Below are 13,429 nucleotides of genomic sequence, written 5' to 3'. Positions count from 1 at the left end.
TAACAAACCACCGTCCTGTTGGAATGACTTTGCCCAACCCACTCATTTTTTCATTGTACAATTGATCAATTATTGATGCAGTGTTCGCTCATTGGTACATATTTACCTGGGCTTTTATCATAACCTGCAGCTACAGCAGCAAACGTGGGATTCCCGTTTTTGCCCGGGAGCGGAGTGGCTGCAGACAGTTTATTTCCTGGGGCCTTCTTTTGATTTCCCTCACTGCAAAAATGAGAGAGAAATTCACCAAGAATCTGGATTAATTTTAGTTAAAAAACAAAAATACAGTGTACTAATATAGCATGCTGTGTTTTAACGATGCTATAATTGGAAACCGGTTTTTACACTGGTGTTTTGCCTCTACATGGATTTTGCAATACAGTCATTAACAAAATAAACGTTTAGCATACTAAAAATTCTGTGATTTACTGGCATCACTTGCAGGTAGACGCTACGCACTAACTGGAGTTACACCCACTGACGAGTAAATTCCTCACCATAAGGTGACACTGGTGGAAGGTCATGGTACGAACAATGCACGACAGTCTCTCTGTTGTTAGCGTAAGAACCAACGAAAAAGTCTTAATCTACTCCAACTATCCGCTGTGTGTGGGTTAACCATTTTATTTCATACTCCTTTGAAGGCCAATACAAAGCAGGATTCATATTGAAGCTCAAGAACGCATCAATACCGACTTCAGACTCAGAATTTGTAGGTTTTGCCATTATCATGTTGCTTTACCGTTTATTTTACTGGTTAGCTTGTTGAATTTTGCGTTAGCGTGTTTCGTGGCTAATATGGCTAGTAGCATCTAGTGTAGCCCACACACTGGAGACCGTCAAGAGAAAGTGTGAGTGTTGAGCCTCATTTGAAGCCAGTTAAAATGACAAATAACTAATAAGTTGTAGGTTGGATGCGGGGAAATGTTTCTGTTTCTGTCACACATAGCCTGAGCTAACGTTAGCGCCACCCTTCCTACTGCAACACAAGCTCAGCTGGTTGTGTTGTTAAAGGAAAGCCCCCTCTGCTGTGTGCTGCATCAGCATGTGTGTCCATCGCTGCAGTATGTAAATGTATTGATAGACATGCCCCACGGTACACTGACTGTTGTATGTTTATTATACACTTTGGTTTTTCTGCTAAATAAATGCTGTGAGACGCCTTCTCTCACACTGAGAATGAATCATTCGCTGATGAACCTACATCATGGGGGGCAGGTTACTCCTTCCAAAACACATGGAGGCCTACACCTCATTTTTATTCCTTTTTAAAGCCAATAAACTCATTTTTTCTTAAGATATGTTCCCTTACAATGCTAATATAGGGAAAAGAGGTAGACTCATGTTTTCAGGGGAGTATCCCTCTTTTAATACTGTGATATAATACAGTCACCGCAAAAACAAACAAGAAATACTGTGGTAGAAATTTTCGTTCATGTCAGCTATAATTAACTCTACAAAGCACTTTTCATTGCGTTCTAAGGTTTTTTTAATTTGGAAAATCAAGATAAAACTATCCAGAATGATGAAACTCAAGAGATCAAAGATCAGTGTGAGAGAGCAACGACCTGATTTTCAAAATGCTCCTCAGCTGGAGGAAGTATGACTGAATGACGTTTGTGACGTCGACGGGACTCTGCTGGAAGCCAGACGAAGGTTTCTGGCTGCTGGTTTGATATTTGCACACAGGGAGCCGTCACTCTCCTGCAGACTGAGGACGAGCAATTGCTTCGCTGGAGAAAGTTTTGGGACATTCGACACTTGATTTCTACATGATGCAGGTTGTCTTCTTTAATGTTGTGTTTGGATGCTTAGACGCTTTCAGGATTTCAAACCACATGAGCAAAAACAGCGTCGTTTTATTAGCAAAGTTAGCGCTGTTGGATACCTGTTACTGTTGAGTACGCTGCTGTAGGTGCCTCGGGACAGCAGGCTGGGGGAGGTCGGTGGAGGGGAGCAGGTCCCGGCTGTGACGGATCTCTTCAGGAAAGGGTCTGCGTTTAACGTCTGGAGGGAGATCTGCTGAAGACTATCAGCTTCTGCGTGAGGACAACAGGAGACGATCAGATCTCATCAGAGTATCTGACAGACTGTACATGATGGGACGGTTTCAGATCTTGACTTACGGACGCTGTTTTTGGAAAGTGGTACATCCCACTCTGGAGGTGCAAACTCCTTCTCCCCCTCAGAGCTGCTGCTGTGGCCCAGCTCCGGCACTGAGCCGCTGGACAGCAGTTTGGCCAGCAGAGCGGGGCGCCCCTCCTCCAGCTTTCCATCTACTGTCAGAGCAAACAGAGTCAGATTCTGGTGTCGCAGCAGAGGGCACAGTGACAACATTTAAAGATGTATGAAACTCACGTCTCTGTTTCTGCACCGGCCTCGTCTTTGGGATGTTGGTGAGAGGGTAGAGAGCTTTGGATGTGAAGCTCTTACGCTGTTTGTTCTCCAGCGGTGTTACATATGGCAGCTCCAGAGAACTGACACAATAAAGATTTGTGAATAAAAAAAGCAACAAACAAAAGATGAGAGTCTCCACCAGCAATTAAATATTAATAACAAATGACATTCAATGCAAAAATTAAGCACACCTGGATTTTTCTGCTTGGTTCTCTTTCTTTGTGGTTACTTGTTTCTTGGTTTTGGGTTTGATTAGGAAATTTGAAGGTTCTTCTTTCACTTTTCCTGTGGTTACTGTCCTTCCTTTCTTTGTCACTGGTTCCTGGAAGAAACGACAGGAAAAGGTATAACAACAGCACGCTTACAGTATCGTGATGTCAGTTCTGTAATAGTACGCGACAGCTGTTTTTAAGTCCTTAGAACCAAATCAAGTCTGAGTCTCAAGATGTGACTTGCAACTCAAGAAGCAAGTTTTTCCGGTTTATCAAAGCTGCAACTCCACAAAAAAAGTTTGGACGACGTGTACAACATAGATCTTCTCAACTGAAAACAGAGCAAAGACAAAATATTTAATGTTTGAGCTCATCAGCTTCATTGATTTTTATATCTGCTTATTCTGAATCTGATGCAGCAACATGTTTCAAACACGTTGTGACAGGAGCAACTAAAGACCGGGAAAGATGTGGAACGCTCCAAAAACACCTGTTTGGAACATTCCACAGGTAAACAGGTTGATTGGTAACAGGTGGAAAGGCTCAGTGGTTCACAGCGAGGATGGAGCGAGGTTCACCACTTTATGATCACATGATCCAGTCATGTGTAAGGGGATTAATAACTTCAGGAAACTGCCAGTAAACACAGTTTGTTTGTAAATGACTGATTCTGTTTTTATGTGTATTTTACACAGAGGTTTTTGGAATCAGGGTCGTAGTATGAAAATTAAAGTGCACACAAACCAAAATTACACCAGATGCTTCTTTTTTTAGTGAAGCAGGACATTTTACAAGTTGAAAGAATAAAAGAATCTGTATGTGTCAAAAAGCCCCATAATGAGCTTCTATCAGTCTCTTTACATCACTGCTCCTGGTCTGATCTGAACACATCCCCCGCTCACCAGGATCATTAAACCAGGACCTGTCCTGATTCTGAATGTGACCGAATGATCAGAACTTGTCTCTAATTTAAGTTTCTTTTTCTGTGGTTCAGTTCACTCTTCAGCTGTTAAACATTACTAATTCAGCTGACTTAAATTCATTTTTTAAGGCGGTTACAGTAGTGGTCACTCTTATTTTTAAACTGAAACATCACATTTTTTACAGTGTAATGTGAAGCACTGTTGTGATGTAGTGGTGCTGGATGTCCACATCTGAACCACTGACCCAAACACCGGGCTTTCATTTGAAGTGTCAGATTACACATGTAGAAGGATCCGGCTCTTTAGCTTGTATCAGATCAGATTAGATCGAGAAGCATGCAGGCTTGTGGCATGATGGCAGAAAACTGTATGTAACCTCAGAGCCCTCAGAGGTAAAAACTGTAAATGAGCTGACATATTGTGCTGTATTCAGCTGAACTAACAAAGCTCAACTAGAGTGGAAGCAGCTCGGCTGCTCTCTGACGATTGGGCTGGGATCAGCTGTTAAGATCATTTAGCTGTAGGAGTATTTAGAAAAGTCAACCTATTAGTTATTTCTATCACAAATCCTCATGCAGACGGCTGCCAAACCTCCAACGGCTTGTTTAAAATAAGATTTCATTAACTTAATCGACAAATCAGACATATTAATCATAATAATCTTAAACATTTGGCAAAAAAAGAAAAGATAATTTAATAATAATTTGCACAATTTGAATGTAGAGTTTTCTCCATTTAATTCTGTTGCCTGCAGCCATGAGGTTATAGAAACACTCTGCACATCCTGGTTACGTTATTAATTATTCATGACAGTTTAGCAGAGCTCCACAAGGCAAATGTTTGCACAATATTCTGTTTTTCAATATTCATGGGTCATAAAGTCAAGTCTGGCGCCTCATTATCAAGTCAAACCATCCTCATTTTTGTGACCTGAACCTGAAGTGTCAAGTCTGCGGCTGTGGTAGAAGCCCCGCATGGTGGACAGAAATGATGCAGAGCACAGGATGTGAGCGCGGCTACAGCAGCTGTCTCAGTGTACCTCTTTGATGTTTGTCTCCACATCTGGGTTGGAGGTCTCCGTCGTGGTGGAGGAGCTGTCGTCGTTGTCAGCCAGGTTATCTTTGAGCTCGTCTCCCTGAGTCTTTACTGTTGATTTTTTCTCTTTCTCTTCCTTCTTCCTCTGGGCTTTTGCTTTGCCCCGCAGCTTCCCTTTAGATTCCAACACTGCAAACAAGATTAACACGTACGTCAAAGACCTGTCGATGATCACAGAGGCCTTCAGCCCTTCTACTCTCGTCTGGTGGAAAAATGTGGGTACCTTTGTTTTGTATTGACTGAGAGCTCTGTTCCGGTACGGTCTCGCCGCTAAGGGACTCTGGACGGTCGAGGTCGTTGTCCATGGCTCCTATCAGGTTGGCATATTCTGCATCCTCGGGACCGAAGCCTCTGTGAGGCATCGATGACCCAGCTAAGCTTTGGCTCTGGAGATCCAGCTGTTTGGCACTCCGAGCCTTCCGGTTGGTTAGCTGACAGGCAGCTGCCGGGCCTTCTTGGCCTGAGGTTGTACTTCCTTTGGTCGGCTGGGAGGAAGCAGCTTGCATAGATGGGCGGCTGAAGCCGATCCTGGACCTCTTATCTTGGCTGTCTGAGTCGGATAAGGTGCGGCTGTTGCCTTGTCGGCCTCCAACCCGAGCTGCTCCGTTACTGGACGCATAAACTCCTCTGGAGTTCTGGGGTGAGTCGCTGTAATCATTCAACCTGAACGGTGAGACAACAGTCTAAGACACAGTACCCTCACATCTGCCACTTAAAACACCTTTCTTTGAATCCCTTCTCTACTTTACTATGTGGTATTACTGTTAAGATAACAGTTCATTTCTTTCTGAAGCTGATTTCTTCTTAAATCCAGGAAGAAGTGAAGTTCCTGGAGGTGACTCCTTTACTTTTTACTTCTATCTGAGTTCATTGTGACTTCAATAAAGCTACAACTGCAATGCTTAAAGGGGCTCTGACACACCGGTCTGACTTCACAGGAGTAGTGCCAGCAAAAGCTGACTGATTAAATGCTTTGTATTGTTTTACACCATCTCATGTCTTCTACTAAAAGTCCTTTAAACGCACCACAAGTGAGGCTTCTCTCTGGACTACAGTTAGATGCCTGTATTCATAATCCAGAATACAAAGACAAGTAGAGCTGCAGATTAGTTCATTAATCGAGTTAACGACTGATGTTCAATTAACTCACTTTTCAGGATTTGCTTCTTTGTGTTAGGTTACAGTAAACTGAATATTTTTAGGTTTTGAACTGTTAAACAAAGACATCTGAAGACGTTTGTGACTTTACATTGTTTTCTGATGTTTTATAGACCTAACTAAAAGGCCAGAAAACAAATTGAGAATCTGTCTGATAAGTAAAAAGCTTATCAGACTGTACTACTATAGTTTTACCTTTTTAAGTTTTTGCACCTTGAAAAAAAAAAAAAAAAATCACTTATTCACCTGGCTGAACAGCCAATCAGGTAGCTCTCACTCATCAACGGCTTCAGGTTAAACATGCAAAGCGGCCTGAATGACCAGTGATAAGGGTCAACTGGTGGTTACAGTACCAGACGCTGCAAAGACTGTGGGCAGTGGTTAGCCACAGACACTGAACCACTGACCGACAGTCATTCACTGACTTCTCTTTGTGTCAGAGCCCTTTCAACACCCTGATCAATCAACCAGAATGAGGGAACACGATTTCAACAACAGTTAACGGACACACTTGGACTGTTTTCGAGTGAATTAAATGAAGATGTGGAGCTCCACAATCATGAATATTAGATCCATCTTCCTCTGTGTCTTGATGACATCATATGCTTTGATCAACATTTTGCTTGATCGACCTCTGCATGAGATGTAACTCGGCCTTTTCCATTATACACTTACTTTGAATCACTGTGAATTTGCACAATTTCCCTGAGATTAAACGGTCTCCCAGTCTCCAAAGTGGAGTTGGATTCCACTGACACACGTCTCTTGAAAGGCTCCCAAATGCTCTGAGCCTCCAGGTAGGCCGTGGCAATCACCAACAGAAACATAAAACTGGAGGGACATAAACACAACGAATGTCAGCTATTAGCCGGGTTGAAATACATGATATAATGGGTCTCGTCTTCATGCCACGCCGCCGACTGTACTCACCTCATAATGAGAGACACTATGATGTAGAGCTCCAGCTCCCAGCTCGGTCTGGGCAGGGTCTCTGCACACGCAGCTAACATGTGGTAGGGCAAGGAGGCGTTCAGGACAAACACAAACTCAGAGCCTCCACATGTCACCAGTTTCAGCTCCCGGATCACTCGAGATGAAGTGAAGTCGGGTGTAAACCTGGTGGGAAAGGACGGAAATGTTTAAAGGCTGATCTGGCTAATCTGCATCTGAAATCAACCCGTGGTCTATCAATGCTGCCACAACGTAAACAGTCCGAGTTTTATCCACAGGTCAGAGGACAGAAGTGGTGGGAGGTATCTCTGTGATTCAGGGATCTGCGAGGCGTTTACATGCATCAGGAATTTGTTTTGTAAATGACCGCAGGCAGGCAGCAAGCCTGTTTGACAAAGGAGGCTGCAAGTCGCGTTTTCCTCTAATTATTATTTTAAAAAATAATCCTGAACTGAAGGAAGTGTACATGTTTCAGGTAGGATGTTTCCGCTGCTAATGGTCTGGACTGATCAGTGACAGTTTGCACATGTGCAAACTTACTTTTCTAACCTATCAAACAGCCGCTGTTTGGTAAATCTGAGTTCAAACAGGAGTCCAGTGGTGACAGATTTGAGTGGAACATCATCAAGAGCAGGAGGGCCTCCGAGGAGCTGTCTCTACATCTAGACAGGCATCATTCATTGGCCAGTACGCACTCAAATTTGGGGCGTTGTTTTTGATTGGTTTGCTTTTTTCCAACTTTAAAGTTTAATTTCTATCACTCACTTTCTGTAAATGGAACAAAGCCACCAAAAGTCACTGTTGTTATTAGTTAGATCTCTGCTTTTCCTGCTCTGACAAGTCAAAATGCTTCGATTCAACAGTGAAGAGTTTGATTCAGTCTGCTGTTCATTACACTCTGTATGCTGTTTATCACGCACTAGTGTGAGTATTTATAGTTTAATGTGCAATAAATTATGCTAAGCTGCAGTCAGACCAAAGGTTGGAGTGGGAAGGTTGTAAACGTAGCACATACTACGGCTAGTTGTAAGTTATACAGCGTTTTATAAAACATTGCTGTCCTGACACTCACTGCAGCCGAGCAGCTTCCCTTAAAAAACAAGACTGTAAACGCACCATATTTCCTGAGGTCAGTCCCAAAGTTTGACAGCTGTAACAGATTTAACTCAAAATAAAACAGGTGGGTTCCACCTGGAAGTGTACATGTCTCATCCCATCCAAAAGTGGAAGCAATACAGGGTCTGAATGCACCATTACCCATAAGCCACACCCGCAACCCCTCAGAGAACTACCTGAATCAGCAGTCACCTCCTAAACGGGATCACTCTTCTCCAAAAGCTGCTCATTCAAAATGCATAAATCCACGATACGCAACTGTACAGCTCATCATAAACAGTTAGCATGAGGCTAACAAGACAGTGCTCGTATGATAAATCTACTTACATCTCATTCGCCTGCTGACATGTGGCCCAAACGCCTCACACTGTTAACCAAAGTGTAAAATCGGTTGTGTATCCGCCCCGTGATTCAGATCTGCAGCCCTGCTGACCATCCGGGCCAAAAACGTAACCTCCTTGGTGGAGGTGATAATAAGTTTACGGCAGGTAATAAAAATCAGAGTGCTAATCAGAGGAGCTGTGTGTGGCTTTCACCTGGCACGTGAATGTGTGGATGTTTAAGGTCTCCACAGGTGCTTTCATTGATTTCTGGTGATTAGACCTGTGCTCAGGTTGACGTTGAGCTGTGCTCAGAGTAAACTTTGTCAAAGAAGACAATCTGACACGTCACAGTATGAAAAGGGTAGTTATTATTTACGCCTGTCCTCCTTTTTCTAAGGCGGAAAAAGGCAGATCATGGGCTGTAACCAGACTTCATGCACCAATAAGAGTGATAAAGGTGTGACAGGTGCACATGAACAGTCCATTCACGCCCACAAAGTCAAATCAGGCAACACAAGTGGAAACACCTGCAGGCTGTGTAGGGCTTCTATCACATGACACTCACACATTTTAAATTTAAGAGCAAATTCATCATTTCAATTACAGCAGTTAATATTTCTAATTGAAGACTTACTTAGTATAACAGCCTAAATTAGTATCACAGCAAAGCATAGCTGCCCCTTAATCCAGTGACATTTGTAAGCACTTCACATGACACCTCTGATGCTGGAATGATGAAATCTCACAGGAAACATCTTAAACACAGATGTGTCAGAATATTTGATTGTGGAAGTTTGACCTACATTCACCACCAACCACCACAGCGCCTCTGAGCTTGGACAAACAGACCAACCTTTACATCAGTATTTACAGTCAGAGAGGCTGAGGACGATGTGTAGCCCCCCCAGCTGCTGTCGCTGTGACGTTTGAGTAAAGCCTGATCGAAGAGAAACGTCCTGACTTGAATTTTTGAGGCGACTGTGTGTCCACTTTGAGAGCAGATTTGAACTTTAGAGAAAAACGAGACCTGAGGGGAGCCAGCAGAGGCTGCACAGAGACAGAGAGCCAATTCATCCTCTTACTGAGGGCTTACTCAGCCAGAGAGGCTGAGGACAAGTATTAATAGAGCCTGTGGGCAATGGGGAGAAAACATGCGCACACACACACGCACACACGCAATCTTAAGTTCCCATGCAGTACCCATACTCTTTTGCCCACCTGGTTCTCTCACACAGGTCCAAATCAGACCCAAAAAAATACTTGCAGACAAAGAAAATGAAGGCGTCTGTTCACTTACAGTATGATGAGGTCTTTTGAAGCGTTTGGCTTAAGTGCAAATTCTTGACAGTTGAGAACTTTGAATCCATATCCTTCACAAGCTTGTCCGTTGATTTCTGCCGATCTGATGGTGATCGGGAGCAAGCCTGTGTTCTCCACCCTGAAGGTTCTTTTGAGAGTGAAGTCTGGCTCTTTGACTTTTGTCTCTGAAATAAATGAAGAGATCATTTTGATTATCAACAAGTGAGGGATTTGTTTTACTGTCATCATCAGTGAGATTCCTGGGTTAAACAGAATGTTGTTACTTAATCACTCTGTCTAATGTGTGAATAGACTTTAATTCCCTTCTTGTTTGTCTTTGTACCAATTAACCCCTTGATGCCTGAATTTATTTAGAATTATATTAAAAAATTAATTCTTTGTGTTTTTGCTTTCAAATTGATCCTAAATTAAGAGGAGTTTGTTAATTCTGTAGCACATACAATAGATATAAATTTAGGTAGGTTCACCAACTAACAAAATTCATTTACAACCGTTACATTGTAACAACAATTATAACATTAAGTAATTAAGTAATAATCAAGTCTTTGTGTACTTAATTTGTGAATGGGTCTTTTCATCTGCTGCTAGTATCTAATGTCTTGGTCCACTCTAAGCGGCAGGTGTGGGCCACCACATGTGGATCTATTTAACTATCCATGCACTTGCACTTAAACAACTGGCACTTTACACCCGGCACTCTATAGAATTCACACTGCACTTTATGTCTATGTATGAATGGGTATTTTAATGTGAACTCCTTGTGTACTGTTATTGTTATATTCCTTCTTTTCTTTTCTCGTCTACCTCCTATGTGTCTGTCTGTCTATTACCTGCCGAGGGACTACGGATGTAAATTAGCAGGCTTGCTAACTCCGACACATTTACACATTTGCTCACATACTGATGTTCATTAATGTGTATTGTCCCTTTCAAATAAATAAATGAATAAACAGGGGTTCTTTCACTTTGACCGGTCCGACGAGAAACCAGTGCTTGCAAAAGGTTCCTAGGTGTGTGTTGAATATGCACAAACCGGCATTAGAGGAATGCGTGCGCGATTCGGCTGCAATGTGGATTAAAGCGGTATGATGCAAATTCACGACAATCAGTGTTAAGGGGTTAAGAGAGAACTTACATATAGCTGATGCAACAGACCACCATGGAGACAAGAGGAAACAGTGTTTGTACAATAAGGTGCATCTCATCCTGAAAAATTCTGCTAGTATACTGTATGACATTCTGGGTGTGCAGAAGCTGTTATAGAAATTATACACATTATTAAACATCAAACTACTGAAGACTCATAGCCTAAACATACAGAACATACACAACGCCTGTCTGGTACTGGTTGACGTTACCGAAAGCAAACAGACTCTGAGGCTCCATTTATTTCATGAATTTTTCAGCAGCACTCGAGACTGACTGTGGGGCATTCTAGCCAGATGTTGACAAGGTGTATCAGAGATGCATCACAATCATTAGAGTCGTCGTTCTACCTGATTTACATGACCCCTCATCCGTTCACCCACTGAATTATCTGTGCAGGTGGGAGTATGATTCATCTGCGTGTCTGTGTTAGTTTATGGATAGTCGTTAGCTTGGGCAAATGTGGCTTAGTGTAAAGTCTAATGTACTAAATGATCTTGACTTTATCCAGATACAGAAAAACCTGAAATGGGGCCTATGGGTGCGCTGGTCTGGACCACAAACTCACTGTCTGTGCAGTCTTTCAGCAGGGCCTCAGTCATCTTGAACCTCAGCGAGCTGCCCTGTCCCGGAGGCTTCCCTGCAACTTTCAGGCTCTCCGTCGTTCCTCGGCCGTGAAGGATGATTGTGTCGATCACGGTTAGATTATTCCTAAACGGGTTCCCGAAGAAGCACAGAATTACAGAAGAGAAACACATATTTATTAAAGGGGCTGTTTGGTTAGTTCTGCCATTACCTGACGATGAGGAGGGAGGAGACACTGTGGTTATTGACGGGAGTGAACCTCACGCTGAATGACTTGACTTCTCCGGGCAGCAGGAGGAGGTTGTACACAAAGGGTTTGGTTGATCCCTCTACGAACCCTGTACTGCTCTTCATTAGAGATGTCTGCCAAACACACACAGGGCCTGTTAGAGATAAACAGCTTCCACGTGCTGCCTCCGCCACGGACAAGAGGGCCGTGTATGTGCCAACCAAATGATTCTCTGAATGCCTGAATAATGGTGAAGTCTTGCAGCACTCACTTGATTTCTGTGAACCTGAAACTCTAAGGTATTTGTGTCAATGTTGATGTTGGACAAATTTCCTAATGGCAACCTGGGAAATAAAATCAGAGAAGACCACCATCAGAGTCAGGCGAGGGGATCAAAAGACAAGATGCCCTGGATCTGTGGAGATATCTCACCGGTCAGCCAGCTTTCCAGAGAACACTGAGGGGTTGGGTAACAGGGCCAAGGGGAGAACCTGGACATAGACGAGGACGTCGGCAGGATTCTGCAAAATCACCTCCTCATCCTGCGGAGATGAAGCCTCGATTTCAAACGCAGAGCTTTAACAGCACCGTAAACTATTCCCGAGTGTGTTTGTGCACATGTCGTAACAGGAGGTGGATTGTTTCTACTCACAGAGGAGCTGTTAGTGTTGGTCAGAGGGAACGTAATTTGTTGGGAGGAGTTGACCACCGAGGGCCAGGTCAAGTGCGCCGTTATTTTAGCTTGCACGTTTTTCTGAAGGTCCGTGTTGACTTCAAAGACAGCTTCAACCCTTTTTTCAGGAGAGAAATATCTTGTGACAGTCCGTGTGAAGCAGCTAATTTAACAGCAGAATTTGACAACCAAAGCTCAAAGAGCACTGGATCTTAACCTCTAACATGCTTACTTGTGGCCTGAGCGCTCTTTCAGCTCTTTCCATCGTCTGAGGAGTTTCTGGTGGAGATCCACATCAGCGTCCCAGATGTCCTCCTGTAGGGCCAGCCCATGAGGCTTCGACTCCGCTGTGAAAGAAAAGTATTGTTTGTTTTTTTTCTTTACATTTTGACTCTTGTGAGATTTGAATTCTCCACACGCTCAAACAAAAAAAACTTACATTTAAGCACAAATGGCAGCCCCACATAACAGTGATCACCACACTGCAAGCTGGCGTCAAAATAAATATTTGCCACCTGAAAAAGATGGAGGAAAGAAAACAAGTTTGTGTTTATAAGGATGCGTATGGCTCAGTAATGCTGCTGGGTGAGATGAGGGACTACCTTAGACTTCCGTCTCGGCTCCAGCTCGTCTTTGTTGTTGCGGAGCCGTTTGTAATAGAAACGTATGTCTTCTGTCAGGGAGCGGATCTGCTGTAGCCTCACTTTCTCTGTAAAGGAGCTCTGTATGCTGTAGCTTTGATGAACAACTTTCCCCTGAGGAAAAACACACATATACAGACACGTCAAGAGCTGCATATAATCCTGCTGCCAGCACAGGACAGCTGTGAAATCTTCCTCGTGAATAGATCTAAATGTTTACTTACTGGGAATGAAGGTGGTAAAACGATGTGTTTGGGGGAGCTGGTTAATGTACCCACTGCTATGAGAGCTTTCACTGGGATGGTTAATATCTGAGGGAAAAGGGGAAAAACACATGTCACTATCGAATTGTGCATTTTCTTGCAAGAGAACAGCAGATTTGACTACCTACCTCATAATCTGTGGTTATATGTATGGCTCCATCATACGTGCCCTCCAGTGCCTTGGCCACAAGTGTCACTCTGAACGCTGCGTAATAGCCAGATGCTAATATCACCTTGGAAGAAACAAAAACACTAGCATTAGTTTTTCTTTGTCTTTTAATGCAAAAATACCCCACGACTCCCAAACGTCAGATTCTCTACATGAGGAAGCGGTTAGCTGTACAGTTCCCTGTTTTTTTTTGTGTGTGTGTGTTGGGGGGGGGGGGTTGCAGTCATT

General features: G+C 43.3%; 1 protein-coding gene across 2 annotated transcripts in view; it reads right to left on the bottom strand.

The window, feature by feature from the left end:
• The window catches only part of tmem131 (transmembrane protein 131), a 32,850-nt gene that overhangs the window by 1,600 nt on the left and 17,821 nt on the right, over window positions 1-13,429 (bottom strand). Inside the window, exons 18-37 of one of the 2 annotated variants that reach the window (XM_041935245.1) lie at window positions 13,161-13,265; window positions 12,994-13,080; window positions 12,731-12,883; window positions 12,568-12,643; window positions 12,361-12,475; window positions 12,108-12,246; window positions 11,888-11,997; window positions 11,727-11,799; window positions 11,438-11,589; window positions 11,210-11,352; window positions 9,473-9,659; window positions 6,716-6,901; window positions 6,461-6,616; window positions 4,851-5,290; window positions 4,572-4,756; window positions 2,589-2,719; window positions 2,359-2,477; window positions 2,127-2,276; window positions 1,889-2,039; window positions 107-222 (exon numbers count right to left, since the gene is read on the bottom strand). In XM_041935245.1, coding sequence (XP_041791179.1) covers window positions 107-222; window positions 1,889-2,039; window positions 2,127-2,276; window positions 2,359-2,477; window positions 2,589-2,719; window positions 4,572-4,756; window positions 4,851-5,290; window positions 6,461-6,616; window positions 6,716-6,901; window positions 9,473-9,659; window positions 11,210-11,352; window positions 11,438-11,589; window positions 11,727-11,799; window positions 11,888-11,997; window positions 12,108-12,246; window positions 12,361-12,475; window positions 12,568-12,643; window positions 12,731-12,883; window positions 12,994-13,080; window positions 13,161-13,265 — 2,974 coding nt within the window. Of the gene's footprint in view, window positions 1-106; window positions 223-1,888; window positions 2,040-2,126; window positions 2,280-2,358; window positions 2,478-2,588; window positions 2,720-4,571; window positions 4,757-4,850; window positions 5,291-6,460; window positions 6,617-6,715; window positions 6,902-9,472; window positions 9,660-11,209; window positions 11,353-11,437; window positions 11,590-11,726; window positions 11,800-11,887; window positions 11,998-12,107; window positions 12,247-12,360; window positions 12,476-12,567; window positions 12,644-12,730; window positions 12,884-12,993; window positions 13,081-13,160; window positions 13,266-13,429 lie in introns of both variants that reach the window. The other variant, XM_041935244.1, reaches the window with a different exon arrangement.

This window comes from Chelmon rostratus, chromosome 4 (genome assembly GCF_017976325.1).
Source record: "Chelmon rostratus isolate fCheRos1 chromosome 4, fCheRos1.pri, whole genome shotgun sequence".
Classification (NCBI taxonomy): domain Eukaryota; kingdom Metazoa; phylum Chordata; class Actinopteri; order Chaetodontiformes; family Chaetodontidae; genus Chelmon; species Chelmon rostratus.
The sequence above is the reverse complement of the archived record's forward strand: the minus strand, read 5'-3'. Positions and strand labels throughout refer to the sequence as shown.